Consider the following 25,622-nt stretch of genomic DNA (forward strand, 5'->3'; position numbering starts at 1 on the left):
AAAGGGCATTTCCCTACTGACGGAAATGGGAATTGTTAGGAGAGTTTGGCAAGATGATCACAAGTGCCGGAAGCGCTTACTTGAGTGCTGATGTTTGGAATCGGAACTGACTGACCAAAGGCTGTGCCAGGGCACTGGTTACAAGCTTGGGTTTTGTGGCATTACATAAATTTGGGTTGAAATTTGTGCTGTACTGCTTACAAACTGTGTGCTGGACACATTCTCTAGTCTGTTTATCCTTAGCTATTTTCTTCGGTTGTATGGATTAAATAAGATAGAGCTAAAGGATTAGGCATGTAGAAATAATTAAAAATAGCAGATGATCAATCATAATAGATTTACGTCATTGTCAACATCATCATTTTACCAATAATTTAAAGTAACAATAACACTATTTACCGTGTGTGTGCGTGTATCTTTATGGGCTTTCTATTCCGTCTTGTTGACTTTTCTGTGCAGTTGTGAACAATAATATGCTGTTTCAATTCCATAGCTTCATATGGTAAAATTACTGTTTGTCGAGTACTTGCAATGTGCCTGCCACGCTTTAGCAGAATACTTAGTCTTCTGGCACACAATCTCTAGGGCAGGTTTTAATACCCATCTTTGTGAGAGAAGAAGGGCACTAGGATGGGGTGGAGGGCTCAGCTGTGCTGCACCTGTACCAGAGGCCTTGTCCATCCCACAGGCAGCTCTGCAGCTGGATGGCCCTTCAGCATTGTCCCAAATCCAGGCAAGGCAGCAGACCTTTGTCCCCATATCTACCAGCCATGGGGGCCACCCCTGGTAAGGGGTGTGACCGTGGGCAAGGCTGCTCTTCAGGAGCCAGTGATGAATAAAGATCCCGGGAAAAGGGATCTGGGCTGTGCTCCACAGCACCCCCTATAGCTCATGCGTGTTATTTATTTAATATAGTCTCGTGACCACCTAGAGGGGTGGGATAGGGAGGATGGGAGGGAGACGCAAGAGGGAGCAGATACGGGGATATATGTATGTGTATAGCTGATTCACTTTGTTACACAGCAGAAACTAACACACCATTGTAAAGCAATTATACTCCAGTAAAGATGCTAAAAAAAAAAAAAAAGAAATAGTTCAATACACACACACACACACACACACACAATATAGTCTCGCATATGATTCACTAGTATTTTATGTAGGATTCTTGTGGTTAGTCAATAGTCATTAGTGTGATGAGCTTGCCATTTTTTTCTTTTTAAACCTATGTCCAGGTAATACCACTTTTCTAACCAATACAAAGTACAGAAAGAGAGAGAAGAGTCCATTTTTATTACTTGACTATATAATAGAGAGTATTGATATGTAGAGAAGTTTACCATTTTTTGATAGTTTAAAGGAACTTGCTCATGAAACTATCTAGACTTTTGGAGAGCATAATTAATATGTTATTTTCTTCTTCACAACTCTGTTATAGCCATTTTCTATTTCCTAAAAAATAATTTTATTTCAGATATTTTAAATTATATAGAATAAATAATAAGAATATAGTGTTATAAAGCAAAGGAGATGAGTAATTTGTCACTTTGGCATTGCCCATCCCACTGCTTCCTTCTCTTGGCCTCTTTATGGAATCTGAGGTTGCTGTGTATCCTCTTTCAGGACCTCTCTGAGTATAGCAGCGTGACCATTGGTCAAGGCTCTTTCCTGGTTAGGCTTCTTCATATTTCCTAAGAGTGTCAGCCCAGGCCTCTGTCAGGTGAACTTTCAGAGGTCATGGCTTTTCCCTTTAGTAAACAATGTGTAGCCTCAGAGTTCCGAATGCAGAGCCTCTAACCTTTAGCTCTCTGCCATCTAATTCTCAGAAGTCTGATTCATTCAGTTCAATTCAAGCAAGTAGTTACTGAGTATCCACCTTATGCAAGGCACTATTTTAGGTACATGGGATACAGCCATGAACACAACAGACATCAATCCCTCCCCTCCTAGAGCTGGTGCTATGGATAAGGAGACAGAAAGTAAACTACATAAATAAGTAAGATGCTGGTGCTTCATGCTGGGGAGAAAAGTAAAGCAGGCAAGCGGAATAAAGAGTTTTTTTTTGGGGGGGGGGCTGAGGAGGGAGTTGCACTTTTAGACAGAGTAGCCAGGGAAGATCTCCCTGAGAAAGTTATGTTGATTAAACACCTGAAGGAGGTGAGCGAGGGCACCATGTGGCCATTTGGGAAGGAGCATTCCAGGCAGAGAGAAGAGCATGTGCAAAGGCCCTGAGGCAGGAGCATCCGTACACAGTCAAGGATCACTGAGGAAGACGGCCAGATCAGAGACAAAGTAGTATGAGTGGGGGGAAGAGGCCAGCAGGTCCAAAAAGAATGAGGGCTGGCCTTGCTTTAGGTTCTTGAAGGACTTTGACTTCTACTTTGTGTGGAATGTGGGCATTGGAGGATTTTGAGCAGAGGAACGGCCTGATCCATTTTACCTGGTAACACGCTCACTCTGGCTGCCGTGCTGAGAATAGACCACACGTGGTGCAGGGGAGAAAGCAGTTGGGGAGCTGCTGTGAGCTGTGGCCTGAAGGATAGACACTTCAGACCAGGCATTTATCCAGAGTGTCTGGCTTGATCTGAGGAGAACATGTAGACTGATTTTTTTTAGCCCTACGTAGAACTTTGTTTCTCATTTGCATTCGTGAAACCCAGTGCCATGACAATGACCAGCACAAAGCAGTCAAATAAACAAAGCCCACCATTGTTCAGCCCGTGAGAATGTCGCTCCTGCATCACCCCAGGCCCCTTTGGCAGGGAGACATTTCTCTTGAGTCCCCCTCCTGGGATAACCTCTTCTCCTAAGAACCAGCTTATTTTCCTCCTTCGTTAATCTTAGAATGCCTCCCTGCTTGCTTTGCTTGGGAAAGAGCTCAGACCTAGGTCTACAGTTTACCTCTAGCGAGAGGACAGGACCTTGTGACTGCGGCATTCTTTTTTTTTTTTTCCTATCTTTATTTTCATACACCTCAATTAAAAGAAAAGCTTTTATTCTATCTTATTTTTGTGAGTCGCTTTAAAATATGACAAACGACAAACCAATAATACGGGATGCAAAAGGCATTTCTTCACGATAAAAAGAAAGAAATCCCATTCAAAGCGTGGGCCATTTGTATTCAATTTTTGTTTCCATAAATGAAAGTACACACACACACACACTCTCTCTCTCTCACACACACACATACACACACACACACAATTTTTCAGGATGAAACTATTAGCGGCTAATATGTTACTAAAGCATCCTTATATCCGTGACTGGTTTCAGTACTAACTGCCAGTGTTTTTCTACCTCGAGCTTCTAAATGTGTTACTTTACCTCCCAGCAATATGTGACAGTGGTGCTGCAGTCAGATCAGCCATCCAGGTTGGGCTGGATGCTTCGGACCAACAGGAGAGTTTATTAACAATTCACTTTCCAGCCTGCACCACCCCCCATTCTGATTTAGTAAGACTTATTGAACTTCTTTGCAAATGTTTTGTTCAAACAATATATTTTCTGAGAACTTGGATATTTGAAAGTATTTTTTGTTGCCCTTACACTGTTGAACAACTACTTGACAGGGTATAAAAATCTTGGGTCAGACTCTCCTTGTTTTAAAATTCTGCGTGTTACCCAGTCGTTGCTTAACACTTACTGTTACGTAATGAGATCTTAGTTGCCTTAATGGTAACCCTCTCCCCACCCTGACACTTTTTGATTTTTACTTCTTCATTTATTTTAATACTTGAAATTTGAAGGGAAGAACAATAAGAGACTTCTTGGCGTCAGTCTCTCAGAGCTGATCGTTCATTTTGCCTTTTAATCTCGAGTCATTCTTTTCATATCCAGAAAGTTCAATCCTGTGATGTCCTGGCCACTACTTATGATCTACGTGTTGTTTGCACTTCCCTTTGGAACACATTTTATTCATAGGTTGGATCTCTGTGATCTCTACTCCATTTCTATTTTCTTAAGTTTCATCTTTTCTCTGCCTTGTGAGATGACCTCTCCATTCTGTCCTCTGCATCCCGTTGTGAGCGGTGTGAGGTCAACCTTTCATCAGCTCGGTTAGGACTGGGTTTTTGGCTCCTGAGACTTTTATTTCATCCACATCCCTTCTCATCTCTGCGCTTTCTTGTTGAATAAAAGTAATATGAATATCATTCAGAACAGAAGGCGGGTGTTTTCTGAAAAATCTTCTGTCCGTGAAGGTAAATCCTTTTAGATGAGAAATTTTCCTTTTGAGCCATATCCTTTTGTCCCTCTTGAGCAGTGGGGTTTTTCCTTCTGTGGGCTTTAAGTTAGCCTTTCCTTGTCACCTTATGCTTGAACAAGGAGTAATCTAACTGAGCGCAATATGGAGCTGTTTAGGGGAAAGCTTCCGGTCTGTCTCCTTTCCTTGATTCACCCTGGGGTCTCGAGAGAATCACCACCGCTTCTTCCCACCACTCTGCACGCCTCCCCGCTTTACTGCCTCACATACTGGGCCGAATAAACTCTCACCCATGGACATCGAGCTGCCCGTCCACAACTTAGCCCACTCTGTGCGCAGCTCCGCACATGGCACATGCGGAAGCTTAATAAAATGCTTTGAATCCCCTTGGGAGTGGGTGTGCTATTGGAAGTGTCTCAAAGCTGTAATAAAGTATTTTGTAAACAGTTCTCTTGCACAACTGCCAAGATTCAAAGCCCCATGAGTCATTCAGATTGTTTTTGACTCACAAATTTGATCTCAACAGAAATACATTTTACCCATGGCTATTAAAACACAACAATAATTTGTATTTTCTTAAATCCTCAATTGTGTCTTCCTTCCCCATTTCCCTCTCTCTCCTGCTACATAGAAACACTGGCTCTTCTTCGCCATTCAAGAGAGGTTGCTGATTCAGAATGGAGAAGCATGTATCTTGACACTCAGTAAAAGTAGAATTATATAAGTTTTGAATCCTGAAGTATATGGAGTGTGATATCTTAATGATTTGATTTTTTTTTTTTTTGATTGGAAGAAAAATATAGAACCTTGTAGGAAACAGATAACACAGTGGGCTATACTCTTCATTTTATCAGAACTGCAGATAAAGATTGAAAAAAAAAAAAGAAAATCCACCGAAGAGGTGAGGTTATCTGATTTGTTCCTAATCTGCTCTTAGCACAAGGGTTACCCTGAGCTATTCCCAGTATTTTTCAGAGACAGAATCCTCTCAGACAACCATGTAACTTAGAAATCGTGCTTTAAATCAGAGATGGACACATGAGAAAGCTCTGTAAACTGGGCTCTGCCCACCAGAATATCCTCTGCAGCGGCTCCATACGGGGCCCCTTTCATGAAAAAGTCAGGTTACCAGCTGAGATTACACCAGCCAAGGATCAGGATGAAGAACTACATCCAAGGTACGGGATGGTTCATTCTTCTGCAGGAATTTCATATCCCATTAACCTTGGCAGCTGTACATCCAACAGCAGTGTGTGGACATTAAAACCACACCTTGAAAATAATGCATCTCTATTTCATTTCTCTTTCCAGGTTTGAGATTTTTAAGAGCTCTCAGGCTGATCCAGTTTTCAGAAATTTTGCAGTTTCTGAATATCCTGAAAACAAGGTAAGATGTTCTTTCTCATATTTTTTTTTCTCGCTCTGGTCCCCAGTGCCACGCTGTAAATATCAGGTGTGTGTACTTTCATCACGATGAAGTTAGAGTTCTTTTATGCACAGAGGGAGTGATCTAACACAGAAACCCAGGGAAGGCCTCGAGGTAGGGTCTTCTGCAGGGCGGGGACTCTATGGTAAAGAGAAAGAAACAGCTGTGTATGGGGGGAAGTAGAGACAGTTTTGGGGGGACCTTGTGGGGTTGCTTGGACACCGGCCGCAGCTCCATGGAGAGAGGTGCACAATGGGTGAGGGATGGGTCTGCTCATTGATTGGGAAGTCCTTGTTCCCAGGTTTTAAATCACCCCTTTATTACATCACTAAATAAGAAATTGAACCTGGCCATAAAAGCAATGGAAGCAATGCTCTTTGAGAGGCAATCACAGACCTCATACGGCAAACAGAAAATCATTTCATTTCAAAGTACATTCTAGATGTTCACTTTATAGCCCGTGTAGCCCCTGGGGCTTGCTCTGTGAATTGCCTTCTGGGGAATATCTAAAAACCTCCCGCCGAATGCACCATGACTGCTTCTGTTAACTGTATTATGATCTGGAAAACACTACTGGACCAGGAGAAAAAAATCCCCCAGAGACCCCTTTCCTGAGGACCTGCAGGTTCTCAGGGCTGGCCGGAAGCCAGGGCTGCCTTGATGAATAAACTAATAAAAGAGGTTGGACGTCCTTTAATGGACAATAAGTACAGGTCATAAATTTCTCTCATAGGAAATTACACTTTGAGAAGCTCACTGCTAATGTTCCATTTCCTCTTTGGTTGGCCTTAACGTGTTTGATAAATGATGAAAAACAGGACATCTCTATGTTTGTGATTTGTAATTAATACACCTGCATTTTGGGGGAGCTTGGATTCAGCATTGTTTTCTCAGTAACTGAGGCTGGGACTCAGCTTCCTGAATATGTCACATCCAACAAATGTGACAGGCTTTCCTCTTTGGGTCTTAGTGTGTTTTGTTTTATTTTAGTTTGTTTTGATTTCAAATTGGTTTCCCCTCGCTAACTATTCATCTGCGTGAATGGGGGAATAAATTCACTTCCTATTAGTCAAGTTAAAAAGAAAATGAGCGTCGAATGCCATGGAAATCTTCTACAGTGTGTCCCAACACCCTTTACTTTCATTATCCTGGGGTCAGAATTTGTTGGTGCTCCATTTAATAGTGTGTACTATTATTAATATGGAATGAATATTGTTATTCTTCGTATTTCTTCTGAGTGACAGTAACCTTCATTTCTACCTTTTTATGGCTTTTCTATGCAAGGGACTCATATTCCTCTTGAAATTAAAATGGTCAACAAAGCTAGTAATCCTCAAGTTTTGCCTCTATCATATTTGCTCCACTACACTGTATTTTTACAGGTAGACTTGGTGAGGACCCAGTGGCAATCACAGGAGCTGTATTTAAGAGATACTTGTGGGGATGGTGTTACGTGGCGTCATCCACACTGTCTAACATGGTATAGTGCCTCTCTCTCCCTGTTTCGAGTTTGCTTGTTTAGGGGGCTTTTAATTCTCTGACGCCAGCATCTTAAGAAGGTGCCATTACTCTGAGGAATAACATGGAGAGAACTGTATTCTCACCTTCCTCGTACTCCATGTGGATCCTTCCTGGACTTGGGAGAACAATAAGCCATCTGAGTAAACTATCTCTTTCTAGGCTTTTGCCAAGAGACCCACCAACTTCCCATTCCTTGGAGAAGACTCCTTTCCTCTGGATGCAGGAAATAGCACTAGCCTCCCTGGGGAAACATTCCACCTGATGACTCTACAATTATGGGGGTTCATTCTCCCAGTGCAGGGGGGGAAAATCTGAAGCAGCGAGTGAGGGAAAGAGGTGACTCTACATTGGGAGAGTCACAGGGTGGCAGGCTACTGGGATGTCTGCCATCCTAAGCCCCAAACAGCATTTCCCCAAGCACCCCACTTCCCACAGAATTAAACTCCTTGTGTTATGGGAGGGTGGTTTCCATCACAACCACACACTTGGATTGTCCCAGTTCCTGCCACAATCAGGGACAGCATCAGGGTGACTTCAAGCCTGAATTGAGCACCCATTTGTGCAGCAGCGAGATGGGTGCCAGGATTGAGTCCTACTTTCAGAGAGCTCCCTGGGGGAGGACTGACCCCTAGTGTGGTTGGTACAGGTACACCCAGGGCTTGGGAGGCATGGAGGAGAGTGATTAAGTGGGGCTCGGCGTGAGTGTGAGACAGTCAAGGATCTTTTCAAGGCAAAGGGGGTGTCTTCGGTAAGCCTTGTAGAAAGCCAGGTGTCATTCTGGTGGTGCTGGAGATTAGGCATGTGAGAGGGAGGGTGAGTGGGGCAACTTCCTATCAAGGAAGCTGCAGGAAAACACGTAAGTGAGAGAACATGGCCTTTGGGGGAACGTTGAGTAATTCTGTGCTCTTGGAGACTGGGGTTTCCGTGGTAGGAAAAGAGAAAGATGAGATTAGGAGGGCAGGGAGAGGCCAGATCACCAGGCACAGACTGAACCTTCATGTGATTGTAAGAACTCGGGGGATATAGAATAGCTCTCTGAGCCCGTTCCCTCTCCAGCTGCCTGGCTGATCGCGGCCCCTTCCTTCCGTGAGCCCCAGGCACAGATCCCGCAGGCTCTGCCGCAGAGAAGCAGAAGCCTTGGTCCTTGTAGGGCTTCGTACCTTGAGGGATTTTCTGGTAACGCCTCTGTACTTCGCTGCTTTCACAGGGACCTTCCAGGCGGGTGGGTGGAGCCCCGCCATCATCTTTCCGGGGGTTTTGTATGACTTTCTCTAGCGGCCAGTCCCCAGCAACCTGGGGTATTGGGTAGCGGTGGAGACATTGAAATGCGATTTGAAATAATGATATGAAATTGTGGTTTCATGTTCCGTTCTTCGGCTGCCTCTCCTGGCCCAAAGTGGGAAGAAACAGGGCAGAAAAATATGTGGCGCAGGGTGGGGGGGAGAGAAAGAGAAAGAGGGATGGGGAAAGAGGGAGACAGAAAGGATGAAGAGGTCAGGAAAAAGATGACAGAGTGAACAGGATGACAGAGAAAACAGAAAGTCACAGTAACGGGACAGCATCAGGGTCATTCCCCAAACTGCCAGCCAACAGAAGGGCCTCAAAGGCTCCATGTCCTATAAATGGCATATTGAAGGGGCCACTGGGAGACCTTGTGCCATTGTCTGAGCTTTTGGCAGTTCCTCAGTTGCCCAGCAAACTGGCAAGCAGACTCATACAGTCAGAGCAAAGGAAGCAGCTCTGTCTAAAGGCAGTCATTCCATACCTCATTTAATGCTGATGATGGAGATACAGATACTTATGATGGGGACATGGAGCACCTAGTGCTTTTTTTTTTTTTTTTTTTTTAAAAAGGTAGTTGCCTTACTGTTTCCTCTAATTATTAAAGTGCAGTGTAAACATTTCAGCAATATAGAAAAGGATAAAGCACAGTTTCCTCAACACCATCGATGGTTGAGATAACCTCACTAATATTCTACCGTGTCACTTCCGTTTCCCACATAGCATTCCACTCTATGTATGTACCATCATTTACCTAAACAACACATTTTTTTTTTTTGACATTTTGGAAACTGAAATCACTGTACTACATATATTACCTCAGAAACGGCTGCAAGGTTAAAGTTCTTGAAAAGAGTTATCAATATAGAGACTGCAGGCAGAGGCCACATCGTGAAGGCTCTCAGATGTCATAGATTTGACTCGGAGAGCAAGGAAGAGTTGTTGAGGGGTTTGGGCAGGAGAGGAACGTGGTCAGATTTACATTTTAGAAAGATCCACTGTTCCACCAATTGTATAGAGAGTGGGTCTAAAACATCTAAGCCATAGACCATGAGACTGGTCAGGAGGCAGTTGTCCAGGCAAGTGGTACTAGGGACTGGCCTTCGGAGAAGAGGGAGAGAGGGATCGAGAGATATTTAAGGGTTAGAATTGACAGAACTTGATTTTGCTTCACTCTGTCTTATCGTTCAGGCCATTCATCCCCGTGGGGTACAGTGCAGTTGACTTTGAGGGGATTGCACGTCTGTCCAGCAACGGTAACAATAAAACAAAATAAGGGCATTGACACCTGTCTCTATTCTCAGCCAGAAACAAAGAGGAAAGTACTGGTCAAGTAGAACAGAGATGAATTCATATTGCTTTTTGGAAAGAGATGATATTTTCAGTCTCAACCCATACATGTCTTGTTAAATACACTGAGAGCAGAGATGGCCCCCAGCGGTTCTGGGTTTTCAGCTATCATCTTGGAAAAAGACAGACATTCACTCTTCCAGTATCTACAGAGACAGACTCTCTCTCCCAATATCTACGGAGTCCTAAAAAAGGTCTCTGATCTATAAGAACAGAAAAGTCTTTGTGCCTGCCCAGAGACGATGATTCACTGTATTCACTGATACAGATTACTCTAATGGCTAGTGAGAACTCATGGGGCAGGGGCCCAGAAATGATAATGGAAAACACGAAAATGAAGTTAGGTTCTCATGCTAACGTCACATCTGTCCCTCATCGTGAGGGGGCTAGAACCTGAATAGTTCCAATCATTCTAACCATTGGGAACTTGCCCTTTGGTCCAGACCCCTGGGCTTGGCCCTGAAGTCTATGACTATCTCCAGTGGCCTCTTGCCATGCGGAGCCCACAACCCTGTCCTGCAACCCCTTCCCTCTTCCCAAGGAGCCCTCTTCAGCTTGGTGAGGTTCAAATTTCAGAATATGGAGAAAGTCCACCAAGAGTTAATCTTGTGTCTCTTGCACAGAGCTTGTAGATGATTGCCTGGTCAGAGAGTTTCATTTGAAAAGCAAATTCCTAATACTGGGCATCTGTAATGATGCAGATGCCATAAAAAATAATCAGATTTCAGTGCTTAATAGGGACTCTTTCAGCAACAATGATTAAATGTTCTCTACACAACAGAGAGCTCCCTTAAGTACTATTAATATCACTGTGACAATCAGAGATTAATAATCACCATGTAAGGTCGTTTTTCCAAAACACCATGAGGCTCGGAGACTCCCATAGTTGTGATCTCTCAAGAGGGCTCCACGTGGTTATTGGTGGGACACTGCTTTGTTCAGTCTCCAAGGATCCAGGACTGTGTAAGTGAATCACCTTGGCACTTAATTATCCTCTGAGAAGATGAACAACACAGGCTTCCCTGAGATCTCTCCCTTTGCCACTGGCTACCTGTCCCTCATCAGTCTCTCTCTCTCCAAGGTTAATGCACCTCAGAGGGCTTAAAAGACAGAGGCAGGGAGGTTTTGCTTTATTTTGGCTTCCTCTTGAGAAACTAGTTGGGGACAGGATATGGTGATAGCCTCTATCCTCCCTGGGGCAGTACCCTCTGGCCCTCTTCATATCCTCTACACAGGGTGTGGGGAAGGCACAGCTTCACTTTCACAACAAGGAAGACTTTCTGGTGGATCCCAGGCTGTGACTGTGTTCTACACTGTAGTGGCCAAGAGGGCAGACTCTGGAACCAAACTGCCTCGGTTCAAGTCCCAGCTCTGCTGCTTACTGCTTTGATGTTGGGTCAGTTTCTTAACCTTGGGACCGCCTCATAGAGTCATTATGAAGATTTGATGAGTTAACATACGTGAAGCACTTAAAATGGCAGTGCACATGGTAAGCCCTGTGAAAGAACTGTGTCAGCCATTCTTATCACTGTGATCTTAAACTCTTAGAATTTAAACCATTGGTTTCCCTTGAGAAAGAGGTGGGAGGGGCCGGAGATCAATCCATCCAGGATGATGCGCTGAACCACACTGTGGGCAGTGTTAGGCCCCTCTGGGGAGACTGAAAGAGACGCAGAGTGGGAACTCTGCACGACGCACGTGGGAACACAAGAGTCAAATAGAAATCTGAAACGATGCCTTAAGACAGCGGGATGGGTTACCAATGAATAGCTGGAGGTGAAGGAGACGTAGGTCACTTTGTATTGCCCGTGGGTAGAACCACTTTAAGGAAGATGTAGGGACTGAACCAGGCTTTGAAGAAAGGGAAATATTTGGAGAGATGGGGAGGGCTTTCGAGCTGAGTAATAGCATAAACAAAGACTTGGTGAGTAAGTTTGGCTGTGATGGAAGTTGCAAGGTTTGTGTAGAAAGAATCGTGGTAGGAGGACCTGAAACTTCAGAGGGTGTTGAAGGTGGGAGTTTGGACATAATATTTTACTCAACAGCAGCCTTTGGACAGGGCAGCGACCTGCTGACAACAGTGGTTGAGGAGCTGTACACCCAGTAGGAGTGAACGGGGTGAAGGCAGATGGGACGAGTACAGAGGGGAGACCAACTCACTCAGTGCAGATTCTTAGAGGCCCTGCTGTACACCAGGGACTCACTGCTCCCAGGGTCCCTGCCAACAAAGCCCCTACCATAAGGGAGCTAAGTATCTCGTGAGTGCCAATCGATCTTTCTCGAGGAACACTGGTGGATGCTGAAATGTTTAGGTATAAGGTCATTGGGGAATAGGATATTCACATGGTCCCAGAGTCCCACTCCCCAGATGGCATATTAATTACAAAGGGAAATGGGCACCTCTCAGTGGCGCCATCTGGCGTTTCCACCTTCACCAGGTGACTGGACCTGGTGCAACTGAGTTGGAATTTCCTGATGTGATGCCATCCCAGGCGGGTATTCTCAAAAGACGTATTGAAACAGGATCTAATCAGGCGGGAACAGTCAGACATATCCAGAATATGGGACATTCTGGATGACAGCTGGCCTGGGTGCACAGAAAATTAAATTGGCACTAAAAACAGATTTAAAAGGATGTGTGTATTGATTGCGGGGTGGGGGTGTGTTACTTACAAATTAAAGGAGAATAAAGCAGAGAATGGCAAACTGAGTAGCCATTACTACTTAGGCCAATCAGCCCACTGCCTGTCTTTGTGAATAAAGTTTTCCTGGAACACTGCCACACCTATTCCTTTACAGGTTTCCCAAGGTGCTTTTCTGCTCCAGCAGCAGAATTGAGTAGTTGCAACAGAGACTTTATGACCCAGCAAAGCCTGAATATTTACTATCTGTCCCTTTATTAGAAAAGTTTCCTGACCCCTAGATTAAAGCCACATAATAATCAAATGCAGCGCATGAACCTTGATTACTTCCTGAATCAGGGTGACAACATGAAAGCATCAGTAAACCTAATTTTGGAGCAACTGGAGATATCTAGATTAGGAGTGCTTATTAGATGATGTTACTGAATCCGTGTCAGTTTCCTTAGGCAGGACAATTGTATTACAGTTGTCTTGCACAGTGTCCTTCTTAGGTGTTCAGTGCTGAAGTATTCAGGGGGTTGTGTCATGATGTCTACAACGTGCTTGTAAAATGGTTCAGCCAGAAAAAGGAAAAAAAGAAGAAGAAGAGAAAATGTGTAGAGATGAAAAACCGATGTGGCAAAATGTTAACTGGTTAATCTAAGTGAAGGGCATCCAAGTGTTCATTATATTCTTCTTTCACTATTTCTGTAGATTTGCAGATTTTCAAAATAAAAATTAAGAAAAAATTTTAAACCGTCAGAGGGCTTAATTTAGGGACCACTTTCAGTAACTCAGAAGTCATCTTCCTATAGGCTCTGGCCTGAGCTACTTATGCCACCTTTCAGATCCTTCCCTTGTGGTGGCTCTGGGGGGTTGGGCGTGGGAGTGGGCACTAAAGAGGCTCTGGTTCCTCTGGAAGGCAGCCCCAAGTGAGTCTTCTTCTGTAACTTGGGGATTTTGCTTGTGTCTTTTGCACAGTAATTCCATCAAGCTGGTGAATCTGCTCTCCATATTTATCAGCACATGGCTAACAGCAGCCGGCTTCATCCATTTGGTAAGTATCCTTGAAGACGCTTCAGTGCTGGCGTTTCTGGAACAAGGCCCTCTCTGAGTCATTTTATTACCTGGGAGACAAACTTCAGCCCAGCTGTAGAATGCAAAACAAACGAGAAGCAACTGCACAGTTGTCTAGATTTCCAATCCTTTTACCCCAAACTAGTTCCAGATGCTGAGCCACGATCACACCCTTCACCTGCGGTTTTCAGCTCACCTGTATTGCTATGGGGGCTTTCATTGCTTTTTTTTTTTTTTTTTCCTTCTGTCTGCAATAAGCCCAGCCAACCACAAGATGGCAGTGCTTCCTCAGCAATCACCAGAAAAGGTTGACGACCAGGTTGTAAGTCTGGCCCCCATCTCTTAGTAAACAACAAATTCAGATTCGTCAATTTCCCTCCACTTCCCCCTTACAAAAAGCCCTCTTCGATTCTTTGGGCTGATTGCTTGTCAAGTTATTTCGTGTCTCAAAAATGTTAATTCTTTTAAATTAACGACTCCAAAGCCTTCTTTATCGTCAAGCTGTTCGCACCTTCCCAGGGCAGATTTCTGCCTGCTTTCTAGGGAGCATAGCTATTGTGGGAAGTGTGTTTCAAACAAACACAAACCTTGAAAGCTAGAAGGAGCCTCATCTAACTTGGAAGCTTTGGGTAAAGGTGCCTTTCTCTTGCTGACCCTCTGTCTGCATAAGGGGTGGAGGGAAGCATTGTTACCCCTCCCTCCCACTGGGATTTTTGTAATTACCATCCAAAGGAAGACTGCCCCGTCAATCACTCGGTCACTAGATCTGATGGTTTCCCTCCCACTCCTTTATGCTGATGGGATTCTTGGCTGAAATCACCCTTAGATAATCACTGTAATTCTGCCAAGTGCCAAAAATCACAGATATGGAGGGTTCATTGGCTGTTTTCAATAAGCAGTGACCTCACCTTACTATTGTGTGAAGTACCTTCTGCTTCACCAGGAAACCTCCATGAAAAGGGCACATTGAGGACAAGCATTGATGTGTGAAAGAGGCCAGGTGTTGGAAACTTACTTTCTGCAGAGGCAGAGTTGGAGGCCCGGGGGGTGAGGGGGCCTGGGGTTACCCATCCACAGGGGACCACCCTGGCAGGTCACAGGCGTTGGCCATCCAGTGGATTGTAGGGCTGGACCTCTCTCCTCTGAAGTGTCTCTCCTGCCTGCCTCTCAGCTTTGTCGGCAGATCATAGACGATGGGAGGACAGCAAGTGTTTGTGAGCCTAAAGCAGAGATGGGCCAACTGCAGAAGCTCTCCACACCTGTTGCCTCTGCCTGATTTCCTGCTGCCCCTGCAGAGTTGAGTTGTCCCTACAGAGAGCAGGAAACCGTGTGGTCCACAAAGCCAAAAATATTGACCATCTGGCCCTTTACAGACTAAGCTTGCTGGCCCTAGGTACAAATGGAGATAGTTCTCATGAGCTCACTTTTTGTGCTTCCAAGGGAGATTTCTGCAGTTTGCAGGACAGAGCCATCACTGATCTTCTGCAGAGCAAGGAAAGCCTAGTCAGACTGCAAGAGATGCTTTTTGGGGTTCGTTCATATGATCTGAAGGAGCAAGGTCCCTCGGGCAGCTACCTGGTCAAAACAATGAAAGGAGGAGGTCCCCTGTGGGAGGGTCCAGAACTTCTTTGGGACTGAGCAGGAACTCAAGAGAAGGGCCAGGGCGGGCCTCTTTGGCTCTTTAGTGCATTGCCTCTGGCCTCATGTGGCTAGAGGCAATGCCCTAAAATTCAGCTGGCCTCAGATCTTTATAACAAGGAGAAGAAAATGGGCTCTGGATAAGTTCCTCAGTTCCTTCCCTTCTCTGCCCCAATGAGCTGGGCAGGCGTGTCAGTGTGGCTTTCACTCCACGTTCTCCACTGCCTGCTCAGAGGTTGTGAGCGTTACTTACAGAGCTCAGCTCAGGCCAGCAAACCGCCCGGGCTGAGGATGCCATGCATCCAGGAGCAACCTAGATGCTGGAGCGGCTGTGTTTCTTGTTTATTACGCATGATGTAACGTTCTTCCTTTCTCTCCCCTGTCCGCTTGCTTTAGGTGGAGAATTCAGGGGACCCATGGGAAAATTTCCAAAACAACCAGGCCCTTACCTACTGGGAGTGTGTCTATTTGCTCATGGTGACCATGTCCACTGTTGGTTACGGGGATGTTTATGCAAAAACCACGCTCGGGCGTCTCTTCATGGTCTTCTTCATCCTCGGGGGACTGGTAAAAACTCTTTCTTACAATGTTGATGTTTGCGGTCATTAATATTTTCTGTTATCCATTTTCTGAAAGCTGTGTATTTGAGACTGTGTTTCTGCGCTAGAGGCAAGCGACTGCCTTAGTGTTACAATCCGGTGAAGTCAATCCAAGTGCCATGGTGACTGTTCTGCATATTTCTTTGGTGTATTGAATTTGTTACCCTGAGACCCGGACATGGTGTCCTTGTGAGGGACAGCCATTTAGCCCGGAGCAAACCTAATTGTCTTAAGAAAGTGATGTTCACTTATCAAGTGAGAGTGTCTGTGCCTTTGTAATGTAATTCAGCATCTGATATTCTGCAAGGACACTGCTGTCACCTGACCGGGTAGATACTGTTGATACTCTGTAGACAGTTTGCGGTTTCAAGAGCTCCCCGCCCCCTTCCCCCTCCCTGAACTTCCAACAAACACTGTGGCTGGGGCCTTGCTCTAAAGAGGAGCGTCCCCGCCCCGGAGGAAGGAGAGCCCACTGGTCTCCTCCGAATGGACATCACCACGTGAGCTGAGTATGGTTTTGTAAACAGCCAACCAACTCCCTGACACAGTATTTTCCCTCCAGCTCTGTAAGTCAGAAAGCTGCACTATTTGCTTTTCTGGTCTATGCAGATCATCACGGTGGTTTATGACGTATTGTGCTTTTCAAGGGGGATTTCTGGCACCTCATCGGGGGTGGCTGCATTTTGTCTAGCAAAGTAGCTCCTTTGACGTTTAGAGTTTTGCTGTGTGTGAGGTAAGTGATTAAAACCCTAAATTCACACACAGCTTTCACATATGTACACCGCACATGCATTTATTTAATGCATACACATCTCTGTTTTGTATGCATATGGCATATACATTTCAAAAATGTATATAAATGTACGTGTGGTGTGTACATTAGCATAGTGTTCTCACAGCACCCGCGAGGTCCCTGAAGGTGAGACCCCTTTATCCAGCCACAAGCACAATGTTTGTTGGACAAAACATGGCAGATTTGTGTTTCTCCTTGCTATCCTTTCCTATGTGATTTCTTAAATTTACCTTTTGTGCTTTTTAGTGATTTTTTTTTTTAATGGAAAAGTTTATATATTTTTAAATCTTCTTTTGGTGTTTATTGTCTTTAATCATTCATAAAGGCATAGATTCTCATGTGAACTTTAATTAGAAAGAAAGGCCTTCTCTTGAAATTGTGTGTGTGTGTGTGTGTGTGTGTGTGTGTGATTTTTCCAGCATGCATTCTCTTATTTCTATTCAGGAAGAAGAGCTAGATGTCAATTTATTTATTCCTGTCTCCTTTACATTTTTCTTGACTGGGATTTTTTTTTTTTTTTTTAGTTGTCTAGGTTGGCTAATGTTTGTTTTGTCCTGTGTATTTTCAGGAGCTTGCCCTTTTTGTGCTTTTATTTATTTATTTTTTTTTACAATCTAACATATCAATATGTACCTTTGCAGTTCTAGCCCTTTTGTGTTTTCAGATCTTAGTACCCCCTACTTCTGAAAAGGTCACCCCCTTTCTTTGGCCTGTCTTCTTAGTCTCTCTTCTGTCTCCTATCTTTTCCTCAGGCCATGTTTGCCAGCTACGTCCCTGAAATCATAGAGTTAATAGGAAACCGCAAGAAATACGGGGGCTCCTATAGTGCGGTTAGTGGAAGAAAGTAAGTATGCCAAGAGGTTTTGTTGCTTCCACTGCGGTAGAATCCTCTCTGCATGCCATTTTTTTTTTTTTTTGGCTCTTGTTTCTTTGTTTCATGCATGTAGGCAATGTTTGCCCGCTACGTGCCCGAAATTGCTGCTCTCATCCTGAATCGGAATAAATTCGGCGGGACTTTTAACAAACATGGAGGCAGAAAGTAAGTCAGTTGCATTAAAAAAAGATGTGGTTGAGTGACTTTCAGAGCCCCTGTGGCGGAGACACCTGAATCCTGCCCCTCCCCACCCGCCCGAAGGGCCACATTCCGTGTGGGGTGTGATGTCAGAGTTACCCCACGAAGTTATCACACGTGGACCAACTCCTGAGGCCTGTTCCCTTTCACAACTCTCTTCCCCACCCATCTTTCCAAGAGACACGACAGATTTATCCTGGAAGGGGTCCATGTGTAACTGGGGTCATATTTTCTCTTCTGATCCCTAACACGTAAACCCATCTCACTCATTCTTTATATTAATTAGGTGAGTGATTACATTCCGGTCCCTCAGATGAAACTGATGCCATCCTATGGGGTTTTTGTGCAGCCATAACATGGGCTCCTACTCCCACAGGGAAGTCCTAAGGAGGGCAAGATCGAGGTCACCTTGGCACTGTGGCCAGCGGGGAACCAGTCTCTAGCTAGGAGGCACCGAGCTTGTCCTCAAAGGGACTGATTACTCAGTTGAAATTCCTTCTCGGCAAGAAATACTATATTTATGGTACGTCAGGGCACAGCATGCTCTTCCTGATGCATCTGTTGTTTGACTTCCCATTCATGAATGCTTTCTTATCGGGGACTGTTTCGGTTTGTGCTCGCATCATTTTGTCAATATCAGTGTCAATGTGTGGGTCCGCTGTCAACTGGAAGTTTTGCTCCTAAGTAGATGCAGGGCCGTGACCGCTCTGTCCTCCCGTCTGGAGAGGAGAAGGTTGGAGGCAGGCAGGGTGAAAGCAACCATTCTGTACTGTTTTCTTTGATTTTTCTTTCTTTCTTTTTTAAATAAATAAATTTATTTATTTATTTATTTTTGGCTGCGTTGGGTCTTCGTTGCTGCGTGCGGGCTTTCTCTAGTTGCGGCGAGCGGGGGCTACTCTTCGTTGCAGTGCGCAGGCTTCTCATTGCGGTGGCTTCTCTTGTTGGGGAGCACGGGCTCTAGGCAGGCGGGCTTCACTAGTTGTGGCATGTGAGCTCAGTAGTTGTGGCGCGCAGGCTCTAGAGCACAGGCTCAGTAGTTGTGGTGCACAGGCTAAGTTGCTCCACGGCGTGTGGGAATCTTCCCGGACCAGGGCTCGAACCCGTGTCCCTTGCATTGGCAGGCAGATTCTTAACCACTGCACCACCAGGGAAGTCCCTGTACTGTTTTCTTTTTAAAGCTTTTTCTTGGGCACTCAGCTTTGTTTGCTTTTGAGTTTTTGCTTTCATTTTAACTTCCATGCAGTAAGATATACACATCTTTAATGTACAGCTCAAGAATTTGTACCCATGTACAAACCCAGGAACTACACCCCAGATCAAGATGCAGGATTTTTGTTTTTAACTTTTTATTTCATATTGGGGTACAGTTGATAAACAATGTTGTGTTAGTTTCCGGTGTACAACAAAGTGATTCAGTTATACATGTACATGTATCTATTCTTTTTCAACTTATTTACAAAACAGAAACAGACTCACAGACTTAGAGAACGAACTTATGGTTAACAGAGGGGAAGGGTGCGGTGGGAGGAGGGATAGTTAAGGCGTTTGGGATTGACATGTACACACTGCTCTATTTAAAATGGATAACCAACAAGGACCTACTGTATAGCACAGGGAACTCTGCTCAATATTCTGTAACAACCTAATTGGGAAAAGAATTTGAAAAAGATGCAGGATATTTTAATTATCATTCTCCTTCCCAGTCACAGAAGTTCCTATCACAGAACTAGGATTTTGTTTTTTTTTTTTTTTAGATTTCATACATTTTAAAATGAACTCTTGAATAGCCTATTTTGTTTTTTAAGAGAAAAATAAAAGCGGTAGCATCGCATTTCCATCCATCGCCTGATGGTCACATTGGAAGGAGCCAACCTCCTCTCCCATCAGTGATCTCACTGCATCCCGAGCTCAGGTGTCCAGTCCTCCATTCAGAAAATGAGGAGATGGAAAAAAAGACTCATTTTCTGGAACTACCCACAGGATACCCGTTTCCTTTCAAAGGCACGGAGGCCAGTGGGCGTCTTTTCCGTGGAGGCAGCACGTTTCCCCACCTTCCCTCTGATGGAGCCCTCCTCCTCCTGTTATTATAACAGCCCTGGATGAGACGAGAACCAAGCTGTTCCGATTTCTGGGCCATTGGTTGGATCCAAAAGGCCAAATAAGTCCAGAGATTGCCATTGTTCATTTTTTCTGGGCCAAGAGGAAAACAGCTTCTCTGTTCGTTTTGCCTCGAAGGTGCGGACAGGTCCCCATAAAGCAGAAGGCCTTCCGAGGGCTCAGGTTGCCTTTATGGCCTCCCCACCCCGCTGTCTCAGCCAGCCTTCCCCTCTCACTCACTGCCCCTGAAGAAGTCAATAAAATCAATTGCCTTGACGTCAACGTTGAAAATATTTCCTGACTCTCACTCCACGTACGTTTTGGTTTTTCTCCAAAATAGCTGCCATAGTCCAGTGTGGGTGGGCCTGCTGGCTGGTGCCTTTTGTTGACGGGTGACCCAGAGGAGGCCCTGAGACCCACGGTCGCTCACCCACTCCAGTCCCATCCGGTTGTCCCTTGGCCTTGGCAGCTCCACTCAAACCCCCCTGCGTGCTGACGGCTTGAGATCACAGACTTCCCGCAGCTTTTGTTCTGGCTCCATCAGCATCTTTTATCACCGGTTTTAGCCTGGTTCTCTCTCTCTCTCTTTTTTCTTCTCCCTTTATGAAAATGCACACACTTTGCTTTTAATGTTCACTCTGGGTCTCCGAGGTCCTCCGACCCTGCGGACAGAAAGTACATTCTGTCATCAGCACCGGGACTGTTCACTTTACTTTACGCATTGTTTCCTGGTTCAAAAGCTAATTACTAAGTAGTTTAAAGAAGCCCTTTGGTCACTTAGATCTTTCATCAGAAAATATAAGCCTGGGAAAGGAACGGTAATAAAGGGCCATTAGCACCCTTTGTTTGATGTTGTTTTTCCAGTCAGTAGAACAAGATTGATGAAATGTTATGTTTGGCCAAAATTTGAGTTTTCATTTGGAATTCAGTGTTGAGAGAATGGGCTGTCAGAATCAATAAGTTTTCTTTCGCTTGGGATATGGGCATGTGGTAGTAATTAGCAATATAAGGTCTTTAGTTGAGCAACCAAGCATGGATTCTGGCAGCAAACATAATGAGAAACTACAGTTGTTCTATTTCTAACGTCAAAAAGTTTCCAGATAAAATTAAATGCATTTGCAAAAGGAAAGCAGCTAAACTTTTTTGAAAGATAGAGTTCAGACTCTTAAAATAGCGCACTTCGCCCCGTGTTTTTGTGTATGCATAAATATATGTGCTGTACCCATGGACACACGTACTTGTATCTTTTCTCCCTGAGATTTCATCAGATGGATGCCCAGAAAGTAATTAAAACGTATACATAGTTAAGGGATTTGTTTACATGTGCACATTTTGCTCAGAAATAACCTCTCTAACAATGCATTAACTTGTCAGAGAACTCAAGGTAACGTGTAACCCAAAGCTGAGGAGACACACGACTTGGAAATCCAAAGATTATTTAAAGTAAAAAAAAATTTAGGTAGAGAACCTCGGGGTTTTGTTCACGCTACACCCAATTTCAGGATATTGGAGAATATGAAGATTTCGTTGGCACCTCATTTTCAGTTCTAAGCTATGTGTTTGACATAACGTAAACACTTCACGTAGCATCCCCAGAGCGTCCTCGCCAGCAACACGGCATCCAGGGCCCACAGAGGCTCACACCAATGTTCTCATCAACATTCCTCACCTGACCTCCCACAGGACGCCCAGGGCCAACAGTAGATGTGGGGAGATGCGTGTGAGTCCTTCTCTAGTTTATCCATTATGAGGTAGGGGGGCTCCTAAGATGGGGACTTGGGTGTTGATAACCGAAGGTCCAATCAGTGTCCAGGCAGGCAGTCTCTCTGAGTCGGAGGTCTTGGGCACAGTGAGTCTCTCGGGCTGAGACCTCAGATCTTACTCAGAAGAGTAGCTCTCCTGCAGCCCAGCCTGCCTCTCGAGGCCACTGCCTCCGCCTCCTCCCCTTCCTGTAAGCTCCAAGCTGCTCAGAGGTGGGGGAGTGGAGGGGTGAGGCTCCCATGGCCTTTGGGGTCCCAGCTTGCTCTTCTTCTTCCCACAGCCCCTGCTGTTTCCCCCAGAGGTTTCTTCTCTGCTTGTGACTCAGCCCACTCCTGGTTCGTGTATGAGAACTGACAAGATCATGGTCCGAGGTCACGTGGCCAAGGGCCATGGAAAATAATCGGCCAGAGAGAGGAATCCGTCTGCCCTCACTCCCTTGTCAGAGGCAGCTGGGCCGGGGAGCCATCCAGACATTGTACTTCCCATGACGGGCTCCTGGGGCCCGAAACTGAGGGAGTCCCAGGCCAGGTGTTTGGGAGAGGGGAGGATGGGTGGGTTTGGATTATTCTACTGATTCCTGGTAGCCAAATGCTAGGAGGACACAGAGAGAGAGATGGACAGTTGCGGACAAGGAGTAGGGAAAGGGGGATGGGAAGCTAAATGTAACTTACTAGGAGGAAGGTCCCCCAGCGGGCTGAGGAATCTGCGCCCTCTTCTGGTAGCGGAATAGTTGTCACAGACTAACCCGGCTCTAGCTCCAGTTCACGAAAGCTGTGTGGCAAAAACAAAAACGACCTAAGATTCTGTTTTAGAGCAAAACAGTGAAATGTAAATGCCGTGGCTTCTCTTAGACCTCCTCCTTATATAGACAGAGGAGTGCCACATACTTCTGGAAATGAGAACATGAATCGATATACCCCAAGCCCTGGGACTGCCTTCTCTGACAGTAATAATTACTACAAATTATATCTACAAACGCTTGCATCCTTCCGCATCCTCGTGGCAACCATGTGAGGAAGGTATTACGATCATCTCCATTTGCAGTGACTTGCCTGACATCGCACAGCCAGTAAAGGGTTGATCTGGGATTTGAACCCAGGGGCAGTCTGCTCCACTGGGCCATGCTGCTTCTCTAGATCATCTCTTGAGACCCCTCTCTGCTCTAAACTCCATGATCCTATCATTGTATCCTTTCCTCCACCTCTACCCACAGTAGGGCCAGAACATTGCACACACAATGACCAGGAAGAGAAAGGCACCCCGAGCATCACTTTGGGCCTGTCTCCCCCTGTCTCTGCTCACCTAGTGCCTCTAAGGAGCCTGGCCTCAGTGCCAAGGACAAAAAGGTGGAGACAGGACAAAACGATTTCTTCCTGATTTTTCTCATTTGGTTAGACTGGAAGTGTATTTACCTCTTGAACATGTCTAACAATGAGGGGCTCTCCAGGATGGACAGACAGGTCATTGACCAAAATGAAATTTGTGCCTTATTTGTGGGTTTCAACAAGTTCCTCCCCTTCCTGGGGAGATCATTTCCTAGGGGACCAGCCATGGTGGATTGTAGTGATGTACCAGGCTTGGGCTCCCTTCTGGGCAGAGCCTACCTGCTTATCATCTGGAGAAGAGCATTCTCTGCCCAGGCAGACGTATCCACCTGGGTCCTTCACTTCCCCAGCTGGTCTGCACAGCTCAGGGCATTTCTTTGATGGTGGTTTCTTAACTGTCAGTGAGAACTAGAGTAGCAGGTGTCCCTCCTGGAAAGTCCTGGGCGAGATACATACACTCCCTGGCTTCATTTCATAGTTTTGAGTGGGAACCTCAGCTTTTAACCCTCAGGAGGCTGAGTCCTCCAGGAGGGAGTTTGGGCGGTCTGTCTTGAACCTCAGGTGTGGCCTCGGGGTCGTACGATGCAGCCTTAAAGCTGTAGAGGTGGGCAGATTTTATCATGCTTTTCCATTTAAAAATGAACCAGAGTGCTTTATTACGTGCCTCAATGTCAGTGCTCATATTTTACAAAGCATTCAATAATTTAGAACAAAATTTCAAGAAAGAACAGAGAGCACAGTTACCTGCCGCACTATCCACTCCTGTTATCACCTTCGCTGGTTCACTCGTTGTGGCTGCAGACATTCAGCCAGTACCACGTGTCGGGCAGGTTGCTGGGTGGTGTTGGGTGCCAGGGATTCAGTGGTGAGCAAGTTACACACGGCACCTGTCACCTGGAGGTTACCGTTTCCGGGGGGGCAATGGCAATGGCATTGACAGACAATGGCAAGGGTAGGACTAAAGGAAGTGCCAAGTACAGATTTTAATACGTGTGGCAAAAACGAAAAAGACCTAAGATGCTGTTATAGAGCAAAACGGATTATTTACAGGGAGAAAGTGGTCCAGAGAGGTGACACCGCAGAGGAAGGGCTGTTACAACCTGTTCAACAACTACCTACCCCAGCTTTTGTTGCCGCCTAGGCGAAGGGGAGCTAACACCCTAGGTTTTAAAATTCGTATTACGGGAACCCCTCCTGAAACCATTGGTCTGTAGTTCTGCCTCCAAGAAACTAAGTCTTAAAATATCATTTCTCTCTCAGGCCCTAGTTGGCCTGCAGTAGTGTTATACGCGGACTTTCCAGGAGAGGACATCCTGCTTCCCTTCCCTGCTTCCTGATTATCAGGTCATTTAATTGTGTGTCTTTCCTCTGATCAGAAATAAGCCCTTCATCTCCCTCCGCATCCTTTGTTCTTTTCTGAGACCACATTCTATTCCCTCCTGCCTGGCTGTCTTGTATCAACAGGAAATTCCATTTTCTCCACCACTCAGGTTTTGCCCACCTGGTTCTAGACCATTGTTTAAAAAAAGAATTGGACTCTTAAACAGTCTGCTGCACCAGAACAGGGATTATTTCTTTACAAAGGCTCCTTTAATCTACCCCATAGTCCATTTCCTGCCCCCCAAAGAGAACTCACGTGAGTCTTGCCTTCATTTTCATGTAGTCCACGTGTGTTTATTGAGTGCTTGCAACACGCCAGACACCGGGGATAAATGTATTTCTACACACCCATAAAAATCTCCAAGTACACCACATCTGTCTTGAGCTCTATGTTGCATTATTTGGCCACCAAAGTGGTCGGGGAGTTCAAACTCAGAGATTGTGTAAACCTCCCCACTTGGTTCCCAGAGGTCACAGTCTCCCTACAATAACACTTCTTTCTCTACTCTTCCTGAGAAGGCCTGACCCCAGTGCTTGGGAAGAGGACGTGGGGTTAATTCACGGGCTGAGCCCCATGTCCTTTCCTCTCCCATACACGTGGAGCTCGGGCCACACTCCCTTCCCCTCCTCCATGGCCTGTGCTGCTCCTGGGAGGCATGCTCCCTATAAGATGCCATTTATGATTTCTGCATCACAGACATCCCTCTGGTTGAAATGTCACTGAAGCTTTGCATTTTATACAAACTTCGATCCCTTGACAAGTAAGCCATTCAGCCCACTCCTCGCGGGGTCCACGTGATTCCCAGCCTGAACTTTCAGCAAGGTTTTCAGATTCCTAGATTTTAAAAGCCATAAATTAGCAAATCATCAACATATCACCAGGAAGGATCATCTGGTAGCCATTCTAGTCAGAAGGAAACACAGGCCCCAATAACTGATCTTCACAGAGATATGAAGAACTGTAGACAGACAGACAGAGTAAATAGGAAGACAAACAGATAATTCAAGTTGACAGGCCATCTTGGACTGATTAGGCATTCTGCTTTGATTAGCATTAAACTTTTGGGGGAAGAAAAAAAAGTGAGATTGCCCTAATACTTTGGAAAAATGACCCCTTGACTACTTCTGAAATTTAGTACCAAGGGGCAGATACCAAAAGCAAGTGTCATTAGATGCTGTATTGTGTAATGTAAAGTGCCAGGTATCCCTTTCCAATGAGAGGGGTCTTGGTGGGTGTGGATGTGGGCGCTTCTCTCTTTGCCTCTGCTTTGGATTCTTGTAAGTCACATCTTCAGTCCTTTTTAAACTTGAAGCTCTATTTAGAGAGACTTGGGTGCATATTAAATCAATCTCCTGATAATACTAATGGAGTGAAGGCTGTCTCCCTCCCCCCTCTCCCCCCCCCCCACCGCACTTTTCTGCTGTCTCTCTCCCCTTCCACACGCTTATCATAATGTTCCAGCTATTGTTCTGAAAACAA

General features: G+C 45.3%; 2 protein-coding genes across 15 annotated transcripts in view; one reads left to right on the forward strand and one right to left on the reverse strand.

The window, feature by feature from the left end:
* KCNMA1 (potassium calcium-activated channel subfamily M alpha 1) overlaps nt 1–25,622 on the forward strand; it is a 786,057-nt gene that overhangs the window by 528,078 nt on the left and 232,357 nt on the right. For 9 of the 14 annotated variants that reach the window (XM_059899168.1, XM_059899169.1, XM_059899170.1 and 6 more), the window contains 4 exons: nt 5,513–5,588; nt 13,382–13,457; nt 15,512–15,682; nt 17,260–17,351. In XM_059899168.1, coding sequence (XP_059755151.1) covers nt 5,513–5,588; nt 13,382–13,457; nt 15,512–15,682; nt 17,260–17,351 — 415 coding nt within the window. Of the gene's footprint in view, nt 1–5,512; nt 5,589–13,381; nt 13,458–15,511; nt 15,683–17,259; nt 17,352–17,454; nt 17,882–17,955; nt 18,092–19,580; nt 19,927–21,717; nt 25,512–25,622 lie in introns of those variants that run through there. The other 5 variants (XM_059899174.1, XM_059899171.1, XM_059899175.1 and 2 more) reach the window with 5 other exon arrangements.
* The window catches only part of LRMDA (leucine rich melanocyte differentiation associated), a 1,782,822-nt gene that overhangs the window by 28,231 nt on the left and 1,728,969 nt on the right, over nt 1–25,622 (reverse strand). The window lies entirely within an intron of this gene.

The sequence above is a fragment of the Balaenoptera ricei genome, chromosome 16, assembly GCF_028023285.1.
Source record: "Balaenoptera ricei isolate mBalRic1 chromosome 16, mBalRic1.hap2, whole genome shotgun sequence".
NCBI classification, from domain to species: Eukaryota; Metazoa; Chordata; class Mammalia; order Artiodactyla; family Balaenopteridae; genus Balaenoptera; species Balaenoptera ricei.